Source organism: Rhamphochromis sp. 'chilingali' (genome assembly GCF_963969265.1).
Source record: "Rhamphochromis sp. 'chilingali' genome assembly, chromosome: 1".
Taxonomy (NCBI): Eukaryota; Metazoa; Chordata; class Actinopteri; order Cichliformes; family Cichlidae; genus Rhamphochromis; species Rhamphochromis sp. 'chilingali'.
This window is the reverse complement of record NC_137929.1, coordinates 25,058,881-25,078,549: the sequence shown is the minus strand read 5'-3', so window position 1 is coordinate 25,078,549 and position 19,669 is coordinate 25,058,881. Positions and strand designations below refer to the sequence as shown.

The 19,669-nt window shown below is 40.4% G+C and overlaps 2 protein-coding genes across 2 annotated transcripts; both read left to right on the top strand.

Annotated features, from left to right (window-relative positions):
• Positions 1-4,678: 4,678 nt before the first annotated feature.
• Positions 4,679-8,645, top strand: LOC308403027 (E3 ubiquitin-protein ligase TRIM39-like). The gene is made up of 8 exons (XM_080892249.1): positions 4,679-4,735; positions 5,243-5,822; positions 5,930-6,025; positions 6,518-6,751; positions 6,958-7,105; positions 7,254-7,280; positions 7,422-7,567; positions 7,677-8,645. Exons 2-8 carry the CDS (start codon positions 5,253-5,255, stop codon positions 8,106-8,108), a joined length of 1,653 nt encoding a protein of 550 aa, XP_080748375.1. The 5' UTR covers positions 4,679-4,735; positions 5,243-5,252; the 3' UTR covers positions 8,109-8,645.
• Positions 8,646-9,155: 510 nt separating this feature from the next.
• Positions 9,156-18,919, top strand: rpgrip1 (RPGR interacting protein 1). The gene is made up of 31 exons (XM_080896674.1): positions 9,156-9,286; positions 9,571-9,710; positions 9,936-9,989; positions 10,095-10,215; positions 10,428-10,633; positions 10,726-10,828; positions 11,018-11,158; positions 11,955-12,060; positions 12,149-12,172; positions 12,274-12,420; positions 12,538-12,611; positions 12,726-12,931; positions 13,020-13,126; positions 13,214-13,264; positions 13,358-13,537; positions 13,630-13,747; positions 13,900-14,063; positions 14,144-14,489; positions 14,586-14,746; positions 15,075-15,307; positions 15,402-15,517; positions 15,792-16,012; positions 16,101-16,142; positions 16,242-16,426; positions 16,910-16,988; positions 17,115-17,178; positions 17,312-17,406; positions 17,566-17,755; positions 17,846-17,930; positions 18,045-18,172; positions 18,537-18,919. The coding sequence occupies exons 2-31, from the start codon at positions 9,623-9,625 to the stop codon at positions 18,758-18,760; spliced, it is 4,059 nt and encodes a 1,352-aa protein (XP_080752800.1). The 5' UTR covers positions 9,156-9,286; positions 9,571-9,622; the 3' UTR covers positions 18,761-18,919.
• The last annotated feature ends 750 nt before the right edge of the window (positions 18,920-19,669 follow it).

The window sequence follows — 19,669 nt, the reverse complement described above, 5'->3', positions numbered from 1 at the left end:
TTTTTGTTTTTTGTTTTTTACTCATATTTGTCTGATGGGTTTGGGTCTGGAAATCCAGTTGGAAAGCTATGTAAAATATTTTATACTTTATTAACTATCGAACATAGAAACTGTATCATATAAACTTATTTTGCATTAGTGTTTTTTGAGACATCCACCAACATTTCTCAAAAAAGTAAGGATGGGGATATCAAAAAACTGGAAAAAGAAGTGGTACTCAAAAGGAGCTGCTGGAGGAACCTTTTCAGCTAAGCAGATTACATGATCGGTTATAGGAAGAGCACTTTAGAGAGGCCCGGTTTCTCAAGAGTAAAGATTGGTAATTTTGTCTGAAATGCAAAAACAAAGTGAATAATAATAATAAATAAGTAATATAACGTTCCTGAACATAAAACTGCTAACACTTTGAATATCTCATCATTGTCATACAGTACATAATGTCTTTGAAAACTTTGCGCAATTTGGAGAAATCTCTCCAATATCAGCAATAGATGTCCATATTTCATGTCTAACTTTCAGAAATTGTTGTGAAGATATTCTACTCTGCCATCCACAAATGCAGGTTAAAGCTCTATCATGCAAAGACATAGGTAAACACAAAATGCCACTGTCTTCTATTGGCCAAAGCTTATTTAAAATGGACTGAGGCAATGTGAAAACTGTTCTGTGATCAGTGCTCAGTTCAAAAGCCTGTATCCTTGATGGTATGGGTGCTTTGGTACACTAGTGCCTAGGACATATTGACAGACTCTTGTGAAAGGTAGAGGTGATGTTACACATTGTAAACCATCACATTCAAAAAAATTCAATTTAATATATTTTTTTAAAAATCGTACGTTTTTCTTTTTTCCAGGTAGAAGAAGTTATTTTTAATATTGTTTTGTGGATAAAATATGGGTTTACGAGATTTGGAAAATAGTGCAATCTGTTTTTATTTGCATTTTAAATAGGGCCCCAACATTTTTGGAATTGGCGTTTAATTTTAAAAACAGAAGCTCGGAAAATAATTCTGATGTCAGGATAAAGCAAGACAAAATACTCACTTAAAAATGTATAAAATGTAAATATAATTGAGAAATTATGAAATAAAAACATAATATTGTAATGAGGTCATATGTTCTTGGTTAACTCTACTTCAGATAGTTAAATAAAATAATAATTGTTTAATTTAATTCATAAATAAAGATTTCATGAAATCATAATAACGAACATCATAGTATTGTTTTATGTACTGAAATGAAAAGTAATACATAGTTATTTTAAAAGAGTACATTATCATTTAAAATGATCTTTTTATTATTTTATGTAAAAATTGTGCTTTTGTATCAACAGACTTTATCATCGGACTGAACATGAGACTGAAGTCATTTCCTCAGCTGTCAGACTCAGAAATTCGGGATATACTGGAGGAGGTCAGACTAACCTCTGTTTGATTTTCAGCATCAAGACATTCTTATTTTACTTTCACTTCATCCACTGATTTCCTGTTGTGTGTGCATGTGTTGTTTTTTCCCCATCTAGTTCTTCAGAAAAAATGGAATATTGCCACAGTTTTTTTCCCTGAAGGTCCTGAAGGTTAAACCATAACATGAGAAGAGAAAAGAAGTGATTGAATGGAAGTGAACAGATCTATGCAGCAAAGAAGAAAAGAATGTTTCTTAAGTGCCTTTCACATTTATTACTTACTTTCCTCAAAAAGGAACCAAAACAAATTAATTGTTTAATTTAAAAAAAAATACATAAATAAAAGTAGATATTTTTTTTGCTCTTCATTCTGTGTTCTTTAACAGTAAAAGAGATCATTCAGTAATGGCTATGTGATGTTTTTCTTGCAAGTATTACAATTGTGTTGATGCAAATAAACAAAATTCTGGGATTTATAGTACAACATTATATTTCAAAACCTATTGTCATGTGTCCTGTGTGGCAGGCAGGATGTAGGACCCAACTGCAGGGCTCACGAAACAGAATGAACTTAAAGCGTTTATTGCTGGGAGACTTTCCATAAAAAGTAAACTTCACAAAAAAACTAACCAAAACCTCAAACGTGAAAACTAGAAACTAAACTGGACACTTGAATCTAGAAACTAGCGATAGCCTGCTTGAAGCTGACGCTCTGGAGCGTCTTTCACAAAAAAACACTGCGTCAGAAACACTGTGTCGAGGCTTCATTTAGAACGTAACTCTTCGGCACCTGGTTCAATGGTTTATAAGGAAGTAAATCATGCATGGGATTTGTGGAGTGTTTTGATGGTGAGAGATAACAAACCACTGATCATTCTATTGAGAGATATGGAGCCAGCAAGGAGGAGAGGAGGTTCTGTCACATGGGAGTATTTTGAGTTAATTTTGGTCAATCGGGTGGGTTTGCCAGCTTTGTGTTCTTGTTGTTTGCCTTTGTTTTGGGTGTTATTTTATTTTTAAAACAATCTTAAAATGTTATTCTACAAAAATGTGCAGCAATTGAATTTGTTTATTCTGTTGAGGTGATAGTCTGTGGGACCCAGGAAGACCGTATACCTGCATCTCTACCAGTTTCTGTGCACGCCAGCCTCTTCTGTTCCATGTGAGCGGATTTTCTCTAAGGCAGGAGAAATTATCTCCGAAAGAAACAGACTCGACCATCGCACAGTGGAACAAATTCTCTTCTTAAATAAAAGCCAAACAGGATAACCTTAAATGCATCATGTTTTTACTTTACAAGTTCATAAGTATTTTCCCTTTCCAGTTCACAATCAATTCCAGGTCAAAAATATGTATAAGACAATTGACCTGATATAATATTATTTATAAACATAGCTGTCCATCTGTCCAGTGATTAATTGCATAAGTACATGGAGGCAGGACCTCACAGCAAAAGCATACTCCATAATAATAATGTTCATTATTATTATATGTATATATGTATTTTTCATCTATTGTGTTTACTAACATCAAGACGTCACAAGCAAAGACAGACCACACCATGGCACATGTTTAAATAAGGAAAGTTTATTGATCAAATGTATTTATTAAACAAATAGACATAATTTTTTCTCCCCAAAAAATACATGTTCAAAGCAGCAGAAAGGGGACCCAATACCAGACAGAATTGTGAACTCCACTCTGTAGAGTGGGCAGTCATAATGAAGCAGTACACTTCAATTTGTAGATTAAAGCTGTTCTTCATATTTTTGGCCACCAGATGTCACCAGAGATGACTCAAGTAATGAACCGTTTTTTAACACAAGCTTCAATGCTTCAGAAAGCTTAGTTTAGCCATCACTACTGCAAACTAAGGAACACGAACTAGGAAATTCATGACATGGCAAAGATGGTAGGGAATGAAATATTCTCTCAGTCTTAGGACATGAACATCTTGGATTTTTATAAATGAAATCAATGTTTTGTTCTTGTCAAACTACTCTTAAATAGAAGTTAGTAGAGTACAAAAATCTGACCAATGAGAAAGATGCTTTATAAAATGAAACTGCAGCGTCTGAGTTGAAGGCAACTGGACTTCTTATTAAGTTCTTGAAGACATTTCATTTTTCATCCAAAAAGCTTTTTCAGTTCTAAAAAGTGATGGTGAGTTTCAGATGGACACATATGGCGTCATTTACCATTATCTCAAAAAGCATCTGTGTCTTCTAACCAAAATGTGAGCCTTTTTACCTTCAAAAGAATGATGTGAATATGTACATCTGTGCTGATGAGCTGGGCCTCCTATGTTGTACTATGCATCTGCAGAGTGGGCTCCTCACTCAATTGCACAGCACACACAGTTCAGTTTGTTTTTATGTGTTTTGTCATTAGGATGAAATAGTTTTTGTCCGAGGGTGTTTCCGGGTCACAGAGTACCAGCATGCTACGCTTGAAGAACACTCTTCTGTTTCTCCCATGAACTTGCAACATAAAGAACAACAATGTTTTTTTGTTTGTTTTGTTTGTTTGTTTTCCTGAATCTCTTTAGTGTGTGTGTATGTATGTATTAACTTGTCTTTTATTTCAAATTTTGTTTTGTACTTTTTATTGCTTTAAAATATAATAAGCCAACATAGATTTTTTTCAGTCTTTTTTTTCTCTTTTGTGTTCAGCAAATTCAGTCATGTAATCATGTAAGCAAATGTACTATATGAATCAACTCAGCCATTGCCATCGCATCTAAAGCATGCAATGTATCTAAAGGATGCTGAGGATACTTCTGAGGAGGTGAGACTAACCTCTGCTTTTGTTCTTTTTTTCAGTGTCAACACCTCTTAATATTCACTTTAACTGACAATTGACTTTCTGCAGCACCAAGATTTTTTCACTGGGCTTATATGTGACATTTTTAAAAAGTAGGCCTTCAGACAGTATGGATCAGTGCTGCGGTTTTCTGAAGATCTTTTCAGCGTGTTGAGCTGTGAATCTATTGCAGGAGTATGAGAAATGGGTAACAGATAAATCATCCGTGTTCAAAAATATAATATATATATATATATTTTTTTTAAATCAACATTTAAGGTGTGCGCAATACAAACACAGCAGCAATACATCCATACAAAGAACTGCCACACAATACAAAACCAGCAATGCACCTGATACAGACCTTACTCCTCCCGCCCAGGAACAAAATGCAAAGGAGAAAAAAGAGAATGAGAGGGAGAGTCGTGTGGGTGTGCCAACAGCTGAATAGGAAGGACTTTGGCTTCACAACCACAGTGCTAGTATTATGTTTCGCTGCCTCAGAGATCAGCTTTCGCATTCAGGAAAGGTAAGAGCAAAACACGATGAGAGATGAACTAGGTACGACTCAACATTATTTTTTAGATATTTCTGCTCTTGATCTGCTTTCCTTTGTACCAGACAGATAACATACTGTATACTAATATCTGAAGCTGTCAGTTTTTACCCCCTAATGGAATATGTTATACTGAAAAGGTTCCACAATGACAAATTACAATGTTTGGAAAAGAAGGAGCCTGTTAGTATGTCTGTTCAGTGTCTCAGGCCCTTTTTTTAAAGTTAAGCTTAAAGAGGAAGTGAAAGGCTGAACTATGTCACCATGCAGCTGGACTTTGTCCAGTGAACTGCTTTGAATTGTTTCAAACCATTGATAAGGAGGTTTGTGCGTCTGGCTCTATTCCAAGTACTTACAGAGCTGACAATAAGGGAAATGCCTTGAAAAATGACCGTGATCTACGTTTGAGGTCATTTGTTAGCCAGAAAGTAAATGATTAATGTTTTCTAAGCTCTCTCCTCTCTAATGTTCTTTCTTTAGCTCTGAGGCGATGGCTTCCAATAGTTTTCGTCTGTCAGAGGTGCAGTTTCAGTGTTCCATCTGCCAAGATGTTTTCTCAGAGCCCGTCTCCATCCCCTGCGGTCACAGCTTCTGCTTCACCTGCATCACAACACACTGGGACGTTAGCCGTGCAATTAGCTGCCCCAAATGTCACACAGTCTTTGAAGGCCGCCCTGAGCTTTGTGAAAACTCTTTTGCGAAGGAAATTTCAGAGCAGATCCGAGCGAGAAGGCAGAACGGCGTGATTGCAGCGACAGAAAAAGTCATCTATTGCGATGTGTGCACAGGAACGAAAACTGAGGCACTGAAATCATGCCTCACGTGTCTGACTTCGTACTGCGAGATGCACCTGGAGCCTCACCTGAGAGTTGCCACCTTGAGGATTCACAAGCTGATTGAACCCGTGGCAATGCTGCAGAACAGGATGTGTAAAAAGCACCAAAGGCTTTTGGAGCTGTTCTGCAGAAGTGACCAAAGGTGTGTTTGTGTGCTGTGCACCGAAACCGACCACCGCTCTCACAAAACGGTCCCAGTTGAACGAGAAAGCCAAGAGAGGAAGGTGTGAACTCCTCCGCCGCACTGAACTCTTGTTAAATTAAATGCTAAACTAAACTCTGGCATAAGACTGTAACTATTTAAAGGTTCTGTCCTCGTTTTAACGTTTAGGCGCAGATGAAGAGGATCGAGGGTGATGTTCAGCAAATGATCCAGGACAGACTGCAGAAAGTGGAGGAGATTAAACGATGTGTGGAGCTCAGCAAAGTGAGTTAACATAAGAGCATAGAATATCTGGAGGTTTAAGCCTCTCAGGCTGTGATTAAAGCACCTAGAAACTGGCACCATTCCATAACAATGGACCGTGAGCTCAGTTTCATCATCATTAATATGCAAATTGTCGTGACCACTGATCAATCAGCACATTGTAAGACAGTTAGGCCCTTTCTCAGTTCAGTTCTCAGATCGTCCCCCTGTCTCCCACTTGGCATTCCTCCCTGTCCAGGGTGTGAAATCTCCTGGACATTGTCAGGCAATGGTGCTGGTTTCGGTCATTATGTAAGTTCCCTGAGACTGATGAACTCACTTAAATGAATGACAACACTGAAAACACAATGTTCAGATGGACATAATCAACTGTCTGGGTTCTGTATTGTTCTGCTTGGAAGCCACATGTGTTCAAATTGATCTACTGCTGAACCTTTTGCTTCCCTGAGGAAAAATGTGTCTTTGTTTGTATTTGCTTAATGCCCTCTATAGGTAAATTCAAAGAGAGACATAGAGAAAAGCGTACAGATTTTCTCCGCTCTCATTCGTACCATGGAGAGAAATCAAGCCGAGCTGGTGGAGATGATCCAGAGGAGGCAGGCGGCAGCGGAGCAGAGGGCAGACAGGCTCGTTGCAGAACTTGAGCTGGAAATCACTGAACTGCAGAGGAGAAGAAGTGAAATGGAGCAGCTTTTTCACACAGATGACCACCTCCATCTCATACAGGTTAGGAATTTAGTTTATTTTCCAGAAGGTGGGGAGGTAGACAGAAAAACACATGGGAAGTGGCTCTAATTCAGTGGGAGATGGATCATTTGTCATTGTTTTGCTGTTATTGTATCCAGTTACAAAAATCAGGATTTTTTTTAAGTCATCCTGCTTTGTATTGTAAATCATTGCTTTTAAAGTAAGTTTTCTCTTCTTTGTGTCAGAGGTTTCCAGCTCTGAGTTCTCCTCCATCGGCCAAATCCTGCTCTGAAATCATCGTCCATGCAGACACCAGTTTGGGGCTATTACGCAGAGCAGTGGTCAACATTGTGCAGCAGCTGCAATCGGAGCTGAAAAAACTTTCCATTCAAGGTTCATATCTATTCAGCTTTTTTTATGTATTTGTTTTTTGTCAGCATCATTACATTAAATGACTGAACAGCTGCTTTCAAACAACATCGCAATCAAAGATCACACATGGGTGGAGTATTTTTGACCGTATGTTCTGATCTTTTTGCAGAGCATGAGAAGATTCAGCAGTATGCAGGTAAGAATGTTCACTGTTAACTGTCATGAAAGGGAACATTTATATTTCCTGCTTTGACAAAACAGAAAACCACACAAAAATATTTTCTTATTAGAAATAAGAGGCTAATAAAGTCCCGCATAAACTGTGTCTTCCTACCAGCTGATGTTCAGCTGGACCCCAGGACAGCCAACCCTTGGCTGGTTTTATCAGAGGATGGGAGGCAGGTCTGGGATGGAGAGGCTGAACAAAACGTGGCTGACATACCAGAGCGTTTTGACACGGCGCCATGTGTCCTCGCCCTCAAGGTAATTAAAGATGTAGCGGGTTCCCCTTTAAAAATTTTGTCTTTTTGTTGCTCTCTGTGATACACGGAAAAATGGGCAGTCAGTGATGTGTAGCTCTCTCCTTAAACAGGGATTCACCACAGGAAGGCACTACTGGGAGGTGGATGTCGGAGACAAGACAGCGTGGGATCTAGGTGTAGCTAAAGAATCAGTCAACAGGAAAGGTTTGATCACACTGTGTCCAGAAGATGGTTATTGGACTATCTGTTTGAGGAAGGGCAGTGAGTACCGGGCATGTGCTGGACAGGCAGAGCTGTTGTGCCTCGCTCAGAGACCACATGTCGTTGGGGTGTTTTTGGATTATGAGGAAGGCAGGGTGTCATTTTACGACGCAGAGACCCAGTCACACATCTATTCTTTCAAATGCGTCCAATTCACCGACGCCATGCTTCCCTTTTTTAACCCTGACATGAGTGACAACGGCAGCAACAAATCGCCACTTATCATCCGCCAAGTCAGTGGAATTGATGAAGGCAAGGACTTAGATGACATCACTATATGATGTACGTCGATCTGGGTTTGTTTGTGTTTTTTTGCATTAAACTGTTCCCTGTTTTGTAATGCATGAAGATATTTTTAAACATTTAAAAACTGCATGCAAATTCTAAAGTTAGTATTAAATTTTTGAATGAAACTGTTCATAAAAAATACTCCTTTCTCAATAAATATCTCAAACTCTACTTGCTTTGCTTAGCAACTGTAAAATAATGATTTCTACATATAGGATATATTGTATTCTGGCTTGTATACTAGAGAATTCATCCTTTTACTTCTGTCAGCTGTCACATCATCAATAAACACTAGTGACTGTACATGTCCATGCCATAACACTGGTCCCACCACATGCTTCTGATCATCAACTGTTTCTTTCCTTCTCCACACGTTTCTCCTCCCATCATCCTGATACAAGTTCGTCTTGGTTTCATCTGTTTTCTGGCCTTCCCGTTCTTGAGTGTTACAGCTCTAATGTTCTTGTAAATCCTTGTATTTAAAACAACACTGAAAATCTATAGCATACAAATGCAACACAATGAATTGACTGAATCATCTTCGTATGTCCTTTTCATTTGTATAATAAACCATCAGGCCATGAAACTGCTTGTCAGTCAATTTATTCTTAGCCTCTGAAAATACTGTAATAAAAGTGACCTTGAGTAGAAAAGCACTACATGAGAACCATACTCGTGTTTTTCAATCAGCTGCTGTTATCTGTTGTATATGCTTACAGCCTCCACCCACGTATTTATTATCTGCTTCCCTTGTGCTCCAGTAAACAGATCTGAGACCTGCTTCACTCTAATAACAGCTCTCCTCAGTCATTATAACCTAACTACAAACTGATTTCAGAGCACATCTTAATCTACAATCTGATGCTCGCTAATCAGATTATCATGGAAATAGGATTAGCATCCACGCATGTGGAACACTGCTTCAAGATTGGACCACGACTACTATATACTAATGTTTCTCACTGAATTACATCTATGCACGGAAATATATTAACATAGATCTAAAGTAGAAAGCATCTCTCTGTGAAGACTAAGCTAACAGAGGTTGGGAAGGAACGAAAGAAGAAAGTCTTAAGAGGGATTAAACCTGGACAGGACGGACAGACATAAATCCTGCCTGGTTGTGCTGGACACCGGGCTCAAGCAGGAAACACCACACAATTCTCACACGGTGAGTTAAATAGTTCTTATTAGGAAATCTTTCAGTGTTGAAGTCTGAATTCTTTAAAATAAACTGTTAGCTTTTCTGGGCATTGAGCACATTACAGTTTAAAGTAGTCACTTTGGAATATCTTTTAAAACAGTTAGACTGTAGAGACCCTACAATTATTCTCTGTTTTTAATTGTTTATTGCCGTTTAGTGTAGTTACCATAGTGAAACTTTAAAACGTGTCATATTTGCAGTATTAAGGTATTTCGTCTTCAGCAATTCAACCTCATTTGAACCAAATTCAGGTTTTGTAAGGCTGAAGGTTTCTGAGAAGATGAGTCTGTGAAGAGCGGTGTAATGTCGCCGGTGGTGGACGAGACAGCTGGGGACCTCCCAGTGAGGGATGTGGGCCTGATGAGAGGGGGACTGATGCCAACTGTCCCAGGTTGGTTTGTACTGATATGTGTTTTTGTCTGTCATTAAAAACACAACTTGAAGAAAATAAACCAAAACCTTGAAGTACAAGCATCAAAGAGATAATGCCAATGAATGTTACAATTTAGCTTTGCATTAAGTCTCAGTTTATTAATTATGAGCAGGGTTTAGGCAATAAATAAACTGTAAATCATTAGGAATAACTGCAAATATCGCCTCATTGCCATCTTCTCAGATACTCTACGGGATGTCAAGTCCTGGAAGAAGCATCATGTCATGAGGACAAAAGGTAAAAGCACTTCAGGTTTTTATAGTCTGTATGGAAGTCGCACAACAGAATCTTCAGTTTTCATGTCTGTGTGTGCTTTCTCTGTGTCTCCATCTCCCTGTCCAGCAGACCCTCAGCGCCTTTTTCGATTTCCCAGAGAGCACCTGGAGGACCTGTGCCTCCGACTGCAGGAGGAGAACAGTGTGCTAAAACAACACACACGCACCCAGGACCAGAGACTACGCAGGTAACACACGCAAAATACACTTTTTGTACCTGATTCCATACATTTGAACAACGTGGAGCATATTAATGAAAATTTATTTACTGGCAATAAGATGAAAGTAATATTGAAACTCCAAAGAGAGATTAAGGAGTGCCTTTTGCACTTTTTAAAGGCACTTACTGAACACCTGTCAGCCAAACTGTGGCCAATTAAACCTCTCTGCTTTGCCTCAGTATGTCTGCTAGGCTAATGCGTCTTCGTCAGACCAGTCCTGGCTCCAGTGGTGTTAAGGAGAGGGACATGGAGGACACAATACAGGAGCTGGAAGCCCGAGTGGCAATGCTGGAGAGCCAGAAAGGAGTGCTGCAGAACAAACTCAGCCTGGCCAAGCAGCACATTATGGACCTGGGAGCTCGCACACCCTACAAATTCAGTAAAGGTGTGTGCAACAGCAACAACAACAAGAATAGAGGCCGCAGTGATTCCCTCTTAAATCTCTTTATTTTCCTTCCCTGGTCTTCGTGTTGTTAGGTAAAAATCTGGACGGAGACGGTGGAATGAGGAGGGCAGCCCAGACTGCACCACCTCGATATGGCCCTACACTGGAAGACACCAGGGCAGAGATGGAGAGGTTGTAAGTGTCCCATGTGTGATGTGCTAAATGACCAAATGATCCATTAGCTACAGCAGATCATCCTTTAGCGTGACATGACTGACCACACTCTTGCGTAGCTGAAGTAAATCACATGACGCACATTAATAAGCGACAAGGAAAACATCTGCGCTAAAAGCCTCTGAATCTCACTGTGTCTTTCCCACCCAGCAGGTCCACTATGACAGAACAGGTGAGGGTGGCAGAGCTGGAACTAACTGCCCAGGCGCTCAGAGACTCGCTGAGAGAGAAAGAGAAAGAGATTGAGGGGACCTTTCGAGAGATGAGGAAGCAACAGGCCGACAGACACCGGTAGCTACAGCAGAGACATCACAGAGACAATAATGAAACAATTAAATAAAACAGGATAATTGATGTTACTGCATTTTTTGAAAGGCTTTTTAGGGGATATTTATGTTCACTGTGAGAATAACTGTGAATGCTCAGCATGACAGCATCCTAGTTTGACTTAATTTGCTTGAGCCGTTTGTAGCAAGAACATCAAATGGCAGCATTGTAGAGCTAAGTGCCTTTGTGCATGATACAGCATGTATCCTCTCAGCATATCATACAATAATCTCACACGTTGTATCACGGCTGTGCACTCGAATTGAGTTGAGCCCTTTGTGCTCACTTTCACACTCTACCAGACAAGCTTTGCACAGTTCACCAGTGAGTGAATCAGCTGATTTAAAATAAGTCTTGTTTATGTTTTACTGGGCTTCGGCACAGCCTGTCCGTTCAACCCACTCACTGTCTGAAAGCTCACTGTGTGTCGTAGCTCCTCAGTCTCCCTTTTTGAACTTTCTTCTTATTGGCTGCAAATTGCAAACAGAAGGTGTGAGCAAACACCAGGATTGTTCCCTCTCTTTGTCATCAACAAAAACTGAAAAAGCAAAAACAGAGCTGTCTGAGATGAAGCCTTGTTTAAAGCGTTCATCGTGTTTGAGCATCCACTGATGTAACGGTGAGGACAGAAAATAAACCTGTGATCTTAAACTTTAAACACAAACATAAGCAAACACTTGCATTTTTGCTTTTTTTTAAAAAAAAAGAACATAAGTAAATTCATCCATGAAATATGTCCAAAATGATTTGTCTCTACCAGAATAACTATCAGGGAGAATGTGGATTTAATCCGTCTGCAAAAGCAGCTTTCAGAAAAGAGTGCTGCCCTGAGAGTTACACAGGAGAAATTCACCAACCTGCAAGAGGTCAGAAACACTGTCTGTCAAACATTTCTTTTCTTATGTCACAGGAACTTCTTTTTTCAGCTTACTAGACATTTTGCTTTTCTTCTAGGCGTATGAGAATCAGCTAGAAGAGGTAAAGGTCTCAGCACACTGATAAAGTTCAGCTGATGTTTCAGGTAAGTAAAATTTGAAAAAGCGCTAATCGTAATTTTGACTGCCATGTTTTTATATCAGACTCAGAGATCAATGAGGGAAAGTCAAGGAGCTCTGCTGGGGAAAGCTGAGGAACTGACCGAACAACTGAAACAGGAAAGACAAAAAGCTCTGGAACTAGAGGGACAGCTTACCAACACGACCCTGTCTCTGCAGACCCTCGACAAGGTACGCTACCTCATCTGCAGGAACAAATCTAAGAGAGAACCTCAAAGATGACAGAAGGATGTCTATGGGTCATTACCAAAAATCTGGAGATCATATAATATATAATTTCTCTATCAGCTGCAGGAGAGGATATCAGACCTGGAAGGAGAGAGGGACCTGATTAAAAGAAATTATGACACGCTGCTAGAAAGGTAAAAGAGTATGTGCTTCAAGACCAAAGAAAGTTATTAATTCCAATATAAACCACAAAACATCACCTGTTGTTTCAGTGGTTATTTAAACCTTTTTTTCCACCCTTTTTTCAGTACTTTATCTTCTCAAAGCACCCATGATCACCAGGTGGAAAAACAGAAAGAAGTGCTCCAGACAAGCGAGAAGCTCGGGGGAAATATCAGCAGGATGGAGGAAATGCTGCTCGCAGAGCAGGAAGACAGGCGCAGGCTGGAAGTAGAGAAGGAGAAACTGAGACGAGAGAAGGAGATACTGGAGGAGCAGATGGAGCAAGAAAGAGGTCTCTTCATTTCTCGGCATGTGCTCGTCCAAAGCAAACAGGTTGTGTAATAACAACCCCGTTTGTTCATTTCTGTTGTTACATTTAGAGCTTTCCTTGTCTATGAGAGACAAACAAGAGCAGCTGGAACAGGAGGTGCTCCGGTACAAGGAGCAGGTCTCTGCTCTGCAGGACAGGCTGGACTCTGTGAGCAAGGTCCGAAGTTTTCAGCAGCTAATTTACACTTTCTGTGTGTTATCGGTGCTTTAAGCACACTTTGTGACACGGTTCCCTCTCTTCCAGGAGTTTGACATGAGCGTTGAGGAGCTGAGCGAAACCCTTCTGCAGATCAAGGTTTGCACTCCGTTGCACCCTGTCAGACAAACAAACCACATAAATTAGTAGATAAATTGCCTTTTTTTTAGCCTCGTGTCGTTTTCACTGCAGGCATTTAGAACGCAGCAGGAGAGCAAGGAGGGTTTGCGCTTCCTCCTGGCTGATGGGAAGTTGGAAGATTCACCCTGCGAGCTGGTGAATATCCAGGCATCTCATGCTGAGTCTGTGCTCGAATTACAGAAAACCAGAAACCTTTTACTGCTGGAGCACCAAATCACTAAAGACCTGCAGGTTTGCACAGCTTTTAAATGCATATGTGAATTATGTGGAACATAGCCGTTATCGCCATTTTTTTTGCAATTTCTCCCATTTTCTTCTCAAAGCAAGAGTTAAGTACAGTCAGCCAGAAGGTGCAGAGAGAGAGAGAGGAGAGCAGGAGGAGGATTGCAGAGAAAGACAAACTGCTATCAAAAAGAGCTCTGCAGATCAACAGTTTACAAGGTGTGACGATGAAAATGACAGCAACCCTTTCTACATTATAGTAACGACAAACAATTGCTAATTAGTTACTCAGACTTACTATTTGACATGCAAGAAATGATGTACATTAGACAGAATCTCCAAACATTTTATTTTCTCCTCTGTACCTAAAGCCCAGTTGAAAGAGTTGGCATACAGCCCCAGGAACTACAAACGTACCATACCAGTACAGTACACCTGGCCAGTTGGAGATCAGGAGGTGGTGCAGCCCATTGAGGATGACATGTCATTCTCTCAGCTCAAGGCTGGGGAATCGCTGCTAGAGATCCACCTGAAGGTAAAGACTCACATCCCGAGCCTGAATCATTTCAAGCTGTTTTCCCAAAGGTTATGATAACTGCTCATTCCCACCACCAGGCTGCAACCTTCACCCCAGCAGGACTGCGTATTATGGGGGGCATCCATCCAGGGGCAGATAAAGGTGAAGATATTGTGAGCTTCTGCACGTACAGCCTGCTGGACTTTGAGATGCACTCTACTCCTCTGGTGTCGGGAAGCCAGCCCAATTATGGCTTCACATCCCGCTACTGCCTGACAGTCCGGGATGTGGGTCGGCTGGGAGGTCAGGGGTCAAGAGTCAGAGTAGAGCTCCACCAGGCATTAGGAGGAGTCCGGTTTGTGACCCACGGAAGTGGACAAATGTCTCTAATGGGTGCCATAGAGAGGAGAGGAGAGCGTATTGGTGGACACGTGAATATTACAAGTGTGTAAAGAGAAGCTGTTTTGTTAATTCCACTGCATAGATGAACAAAAAGATCTCTTAGAAATGTTTTCGTTTTATTTACCGTCTCCCTCTCAGGACACGAGGGTGAAGTTGTCGGTGTTGTGGATTTCTGGGCACGTCTGTTCCCTCCTGCAGAGCCTGTGGCCACTGTGGCAGAGAGTGGAGCTGACTGGAAAACAGTGAGACACAGAAGTCCTGTGCAGATCACGCTTGGGTGGCAAGACAGCATTCATGAGGTAAATCAGAGAGAAGATAAGCTGATGAAAGCACAGTGAATAGTGTGTCCACACTGGGAATACACACAATTTGGCCTTCCAGCTCATACTGCACCTACTGTATGAGCTACATGTATGTTCACATGTGTTAAGGCAAATCTGTGCCCCTTGTCACCTTGTTCAGTATTAGCTTTACAGTTAAGTGTATGTATTTGTTACAAAATGCATTCATTATATTTATTTATTTCCAATTTGAGTCCAGTTTGGGTGAAGTAGCCTTTTAAAGTTGGATGCTCTGCTTCCAAACATGTACAGAATCTATTTATGACTCGATTTATATTTATGGCAGGAGTTACATGACTATGGTGGAGGAATCCCCAATGAACTGGTGGTAATGCTGGAACGCTGTGTGGGCCTCAGCGCTCGATGGCCAGGACTACTTCCTGATGCCTACCTGACATACAGGCTCTACGACCTGCCACCACATGTCTCTCAAACAACCAAGTGCACAGCTGATCCAGTGTTCAATGACGCTACTAGTTACCCACTTGCAATAACAACTGATGTGCTGCAGTACCTCAGGTACGCTAGTTCAAAAGTTTTCTTCTGTTTTTGTTTCTATTTAATCTCACCTTTAGCAGCCTGCTAACTTCACTCAATTGCACTTTTTTCTCAGGTCAAGCAGTCTGTGGGTGTACGTGTTTGATGACAGTGATGACCAGATACCTCCACCTTATCTGGCCAAAACCCCAATACCACTGCGAACCCTGGCTACAGGGAGAGAGATCAGAGGTGAGGGATGGAGAAAAGTAAAAGAACTGCATGATTTTTCTGCATCCATAACTCCAGGAGACATTAATGTAGATGAAGGTGGAAAAAAGTGCTACAAAGTATCTACAAAGTAACACAAATTGGTTTATAATACTTTTATTTAACCTATTTACATGCTTGTTTAGGGAAACTGATCATATACAGGTTGTAAAGTACCATCTGTTTCTGAATCAGTTTTGTAGCATTGCTCAAAAACCAGAAAGGCTGAATATCTCACAAGTTCATATTTTGTCAGGGGATTATGTGCTGAGAGATCCAGCCGGTGGACCTCGAGGCATGGTCAGAGTAATGATGAAATGGAAGTACCCATTTCAGCCACCTGTGGATGCCTTGCTAGGCCGACAGGGAAGCAGAGCGGACATGCAGGGCAGAGCACGGGAGAGCAGTGAAAGGGAGGAGAGGAGACAAGAGAAGGATGATGCATCACAGAGACCCATAGCTAAGCCCAGAGTGAAGGTAAGGAAAGTGCATGATATCTGTGTGTTCAAAGACACTTCCTATCCCCTATAGCTTAAAATCTGTTTTTCTATGGCTTTTTTCACAGACTTGGAAACCTGAGCCTTTGCAGAAAGAGATAAAATCCTGGGTAGGGTTTTAATCTGAAGAATGTGTGGGTGAGGTAGTTCAGCACGCAATACAGCCATGTTTGTTTGTGCACTGATATGCAATATTTGTCGGCTTACAGCCTCGGCCACCACCCACCAAGCAGAGGAGCTCACAAGATGTAAGAGCAGAGCAAACCACCTCTGTGAGGCCAACGTCTACAGACAGAAAGAGGTCTACTAAGAGGTCGCCTGAGCTTTACCAGAGAACACCTCATCTGACACCTGAGCCAAGACTGACCACACCTTCTCATTTACCAGCTACTAAGTAATTTCTTTTTAATACAAGGGGCGCTTCTTAAAGTTGATATCACTGAAAATAGTTACATATGAAAACCAAATAAGATTTTTAAATCCATAATAATCAGTTTTAATTGTTTTAATAATTGACTGGAAGTTTCAAACATCGCTTTTATGATCATCAGCAGAGCTGAGCAGAAACAGCTTAAGATTGACTCTCCCAGAATAGAGTTAACTTCAAGACCTGATATGGACCAAATGTGTAAATAATATGGTAAACAAATATATCAATCACTAAGGGCAGTGGTTCTTTCGCTGGAAACAACACTTTTGACATTTCAAACACCACACAGAGACCTTCATGTTTTGCAAAACCAACTATTTATTGGTACAAAAAATAATCTTTCAGCATCACATTTATTTAAAACAGTTTCATCCATCTGTCACTTATAAGAAATTTTGTAAGAAGAACATGATTAATTTTTTAAAAATATATTAAATCTTATTTAAGGTATTCAGAGAGAACATCTTCCAGACAATCACCCGCCACTGCGTCGAGGGTCAGCTCTGTCAGCGATGCCAGAACTCAGGTCAGCTCAATCACATTCTTGTATTCAAAACAATGCTGTGAAAAGCTAATTTATGTAAATTTAGAATGAAAAGACACAAATGAGAACTTGATGAATGGGCTCATGTGTTGTCTTTTCTTTTTTCAGGATATTTCCATTGTGGATCAGGTGTCAGTTGTTGAGGGTGAAGACGAGGACAGGAGTGAGAGCGGTAACTATTCATATACAAACAACACACTTGATTTAGGTTGCTTACGGCAATTTATAGCTTTATTCTGCCATTCATTAAACATGCAGAAAAAGGACTGCTCAGTGCTGACAGTGCTTTGATTTTGACTAAACAGCTGCTGCAGAGGACACTGAAGCCCCCGAATCTTCAGAGTCAAGTTCCTCACAAAGTGACATCGTTGTCATACCACCAAAACGAAAAATGAGGAAGGTAACTGTCTGAAAGAATGGAGCAACAACAGACAACAAAGGAAACATTATAATCATACCGCCTTTACTGTGCTCTTCTACATAGTGCTACAGGGGGACACAATATGAGCTTTTATTTTGGAAATAATGTGGAGGCCAACATTTTGTCATTGTATTTCAGGGAGAAAAGCTTCGAGTGGAGATTCTGTCCCTGACTTTTGAACCTTCCTCAAATGTGGCAATGGATAAGTCAGTGCAGCGAGTGTACGTGGAATATCGGCTGCTGGGCATCCCGATGGAGACAACAGAAACACCCATGTCCCTCCGCAAACCTACCAAAGGAGAGGAGATTCACTACAACTTTACACGAGGTAAGAGTTAGTGAGCTGTCCATGTTTGTGCCAATAAGCTTTGAACTTTAAAGATCCTAAATAGACTCAAAATCTCTGTTTCTTTCTCAGTGATTTATGTGGATGGTTCACAGTCAACTCCACTTAGACAGTATCTTTACACGAAGTTGGAGGGCACTGACCCCAACCAGGGCAGGTAGTGTTTGTAAATCTGACGTTAAAATCTGACTTAAGAAGTTTAATAATATCTCTGCTATTGAAAAGTCTTGCTTCTAAATGTAAGTTCGTGTGTCTGTATGTGTCACGGCAGGTTAAGGTTCACAGTAGTCAGTGAGCCAATGGACGATAACGAGGAGTGTGTGGACGTTGGACACGCTTTTCTGAACCTACAGGAACTGCTGCTCACAGGAAATGATGTCATTGAACAGCAGCTTGACAGTGCGTGAGGTTTTTTTGAGCAGTGTTTATTAATTGGATATGCCGAAAAGTCTGTTCATCTCGATGCAGAGTTTTCAGTGGGAGAAACATTTCGTCACTCATCCAAGTGACTTCTTCACTCACTCAGTCTGGATGGTTGACGAAACGTTTCTCCCACTGAAACACACATCGAAATTAACAGAATCAACTTTTTGGGATTTCCCTACCTGGATGATTGAGCATGCATGAAGATAAATGGATATTTATCATGTGAAGGAAACCATCAAGACCCTTCACATTAATTCATAGTAGTTAAAATGACTGTTGACTACATCTAATTTGTAGAAATCATAATATTTTTTCAAATGGTTTCTCTTCCTGCCAGTTGTGAGCGTGGATGAAGACGAGGTGATAGGAAGTCTCAAAGTGTCTCTAGAAGCAGCTAAAGTTCTGACTGGGATATACCAGGAATTTCACGAGGAGGACAAGACTGAGAAAGATGAGAAGACAGATGAAGAAGAAGTAGAGGAGGAGGAAGAAGAAGGCAAAGAAAAGAAAAAGGATCAGTTACAAGTGATAGATTATGATGATAACAGTGATTTCTACTGAAAGTAAAAGTGAAGCATGAGGATGAGCCTTGCTTTTTCACTTCCCATTTTAAAGCCTCACCAACATTCCCGATGGAAAGAAATAAAGATTCATTTTTGAAAGACAAAAATCTGTTTGAAGTTTATGTAATTTTGATTTTTTTTTCCCTTTGCTTTTCTCTGCCAAACTCAGAATTTTAAGTGGCCGATTTTATTTGTTCTTTACACAAACAGTGTTCGATTATATGACCAAAAACTAACTGATTTATAGAAAACCTTGGGCCAGCTAGTGTTATTACTGATGGGTCGTTCGCGAACGAAATGGCTCTTAGAGCTGACTCCTTGAAGTGAACGACGCGAGCCGGCTCCTTATCGCAAGCCGTCACGTGGGGGTTTTTTTTCTTTCTTTCTCTCACCCTCTCTCTCGCACTTTTTTTCTGCTTCACTCAGCACGGGAGCCTTGTGCTTTACGCTGGACAGAGGGGGGAGGGGCGGTAGTTACACTGAGTAGCACAGGAACAGAGCGGGAGGGAGAGAGAGAGAGCCAGGGACAACAACGTCACATTAGTAAGGTATAGTAATCATCCACAACTATTTTCAGTTGCAGATGATAAAGGACTCAGAAAGTTTATTCATGCAGGCCCATATGACAGAGAATGTGCATCTTCTTTTTGTTTTCATATTTTAATTTATATTTAATTGTGTTGTGGTTTGTAGTGTTTTGTGTTGTTTCATTTTAAATTTGTTTAAAAAGAAAAAGCTGAAAATTTTAATAGTTAAAAGTTGAAATGTGAATAGTTGATTTTTGTATTATATGATTTATTTATTACATTTTATGTGGAGTGAATAAATAAAAGTATATTTACGGTGGCCCCTAGTGACAAAGCACGTACAAACTCCAAAACACGTAAAAACTCCGAAGCACATAAAA

Bases quoted from the DNA above. Each gene is read 5' to 3' on its own strand.
- LOC308403027 (XM_080892249.1), top strand. From the start codon at position 5,253: ATGGCTTCCAATAGTTTTCGTCTGTCAGAGGTGCAGTTTCAGTGTTCC. The intron at 5,823-5,929 runs GTGTGAACTCCT...TTTAACGTTTAG, and splicing joins GAGAAAGCCAAGAGAGGAAG to GCGCAGATGAAGAGGATCGA. The intron at 7,281-7,421 runs GTAAGAATGTTC...TCTTCCTACCAG, and splicing joins GAAGATTCAGCAGTATGCAG to CTGATGTTCAGCTGGACCCC.
- rpgrip1 (XM_080896674.1), top strand. From the start codon at position 9,623: ATGTCGCCGGTGGTGGACGAGACAGCTGGGGACCTCCCAGTGAGGGAT. The intron at 10,829-11,017 runs GTAAGTGTCCCA...TTTCCCACCCAG, and splicing joins AGGGCAGAGATGGAGAGGTT to CAGGTCCACTATGACAGAAC. The intron at 16,013-16,100 runs GTAAGGAAAGTG...CTTTTTTCACAG, and splicing joins TAGCTAAGCCCAGAGTGAAG to ACTTGGAAACCTGAGCCTTT.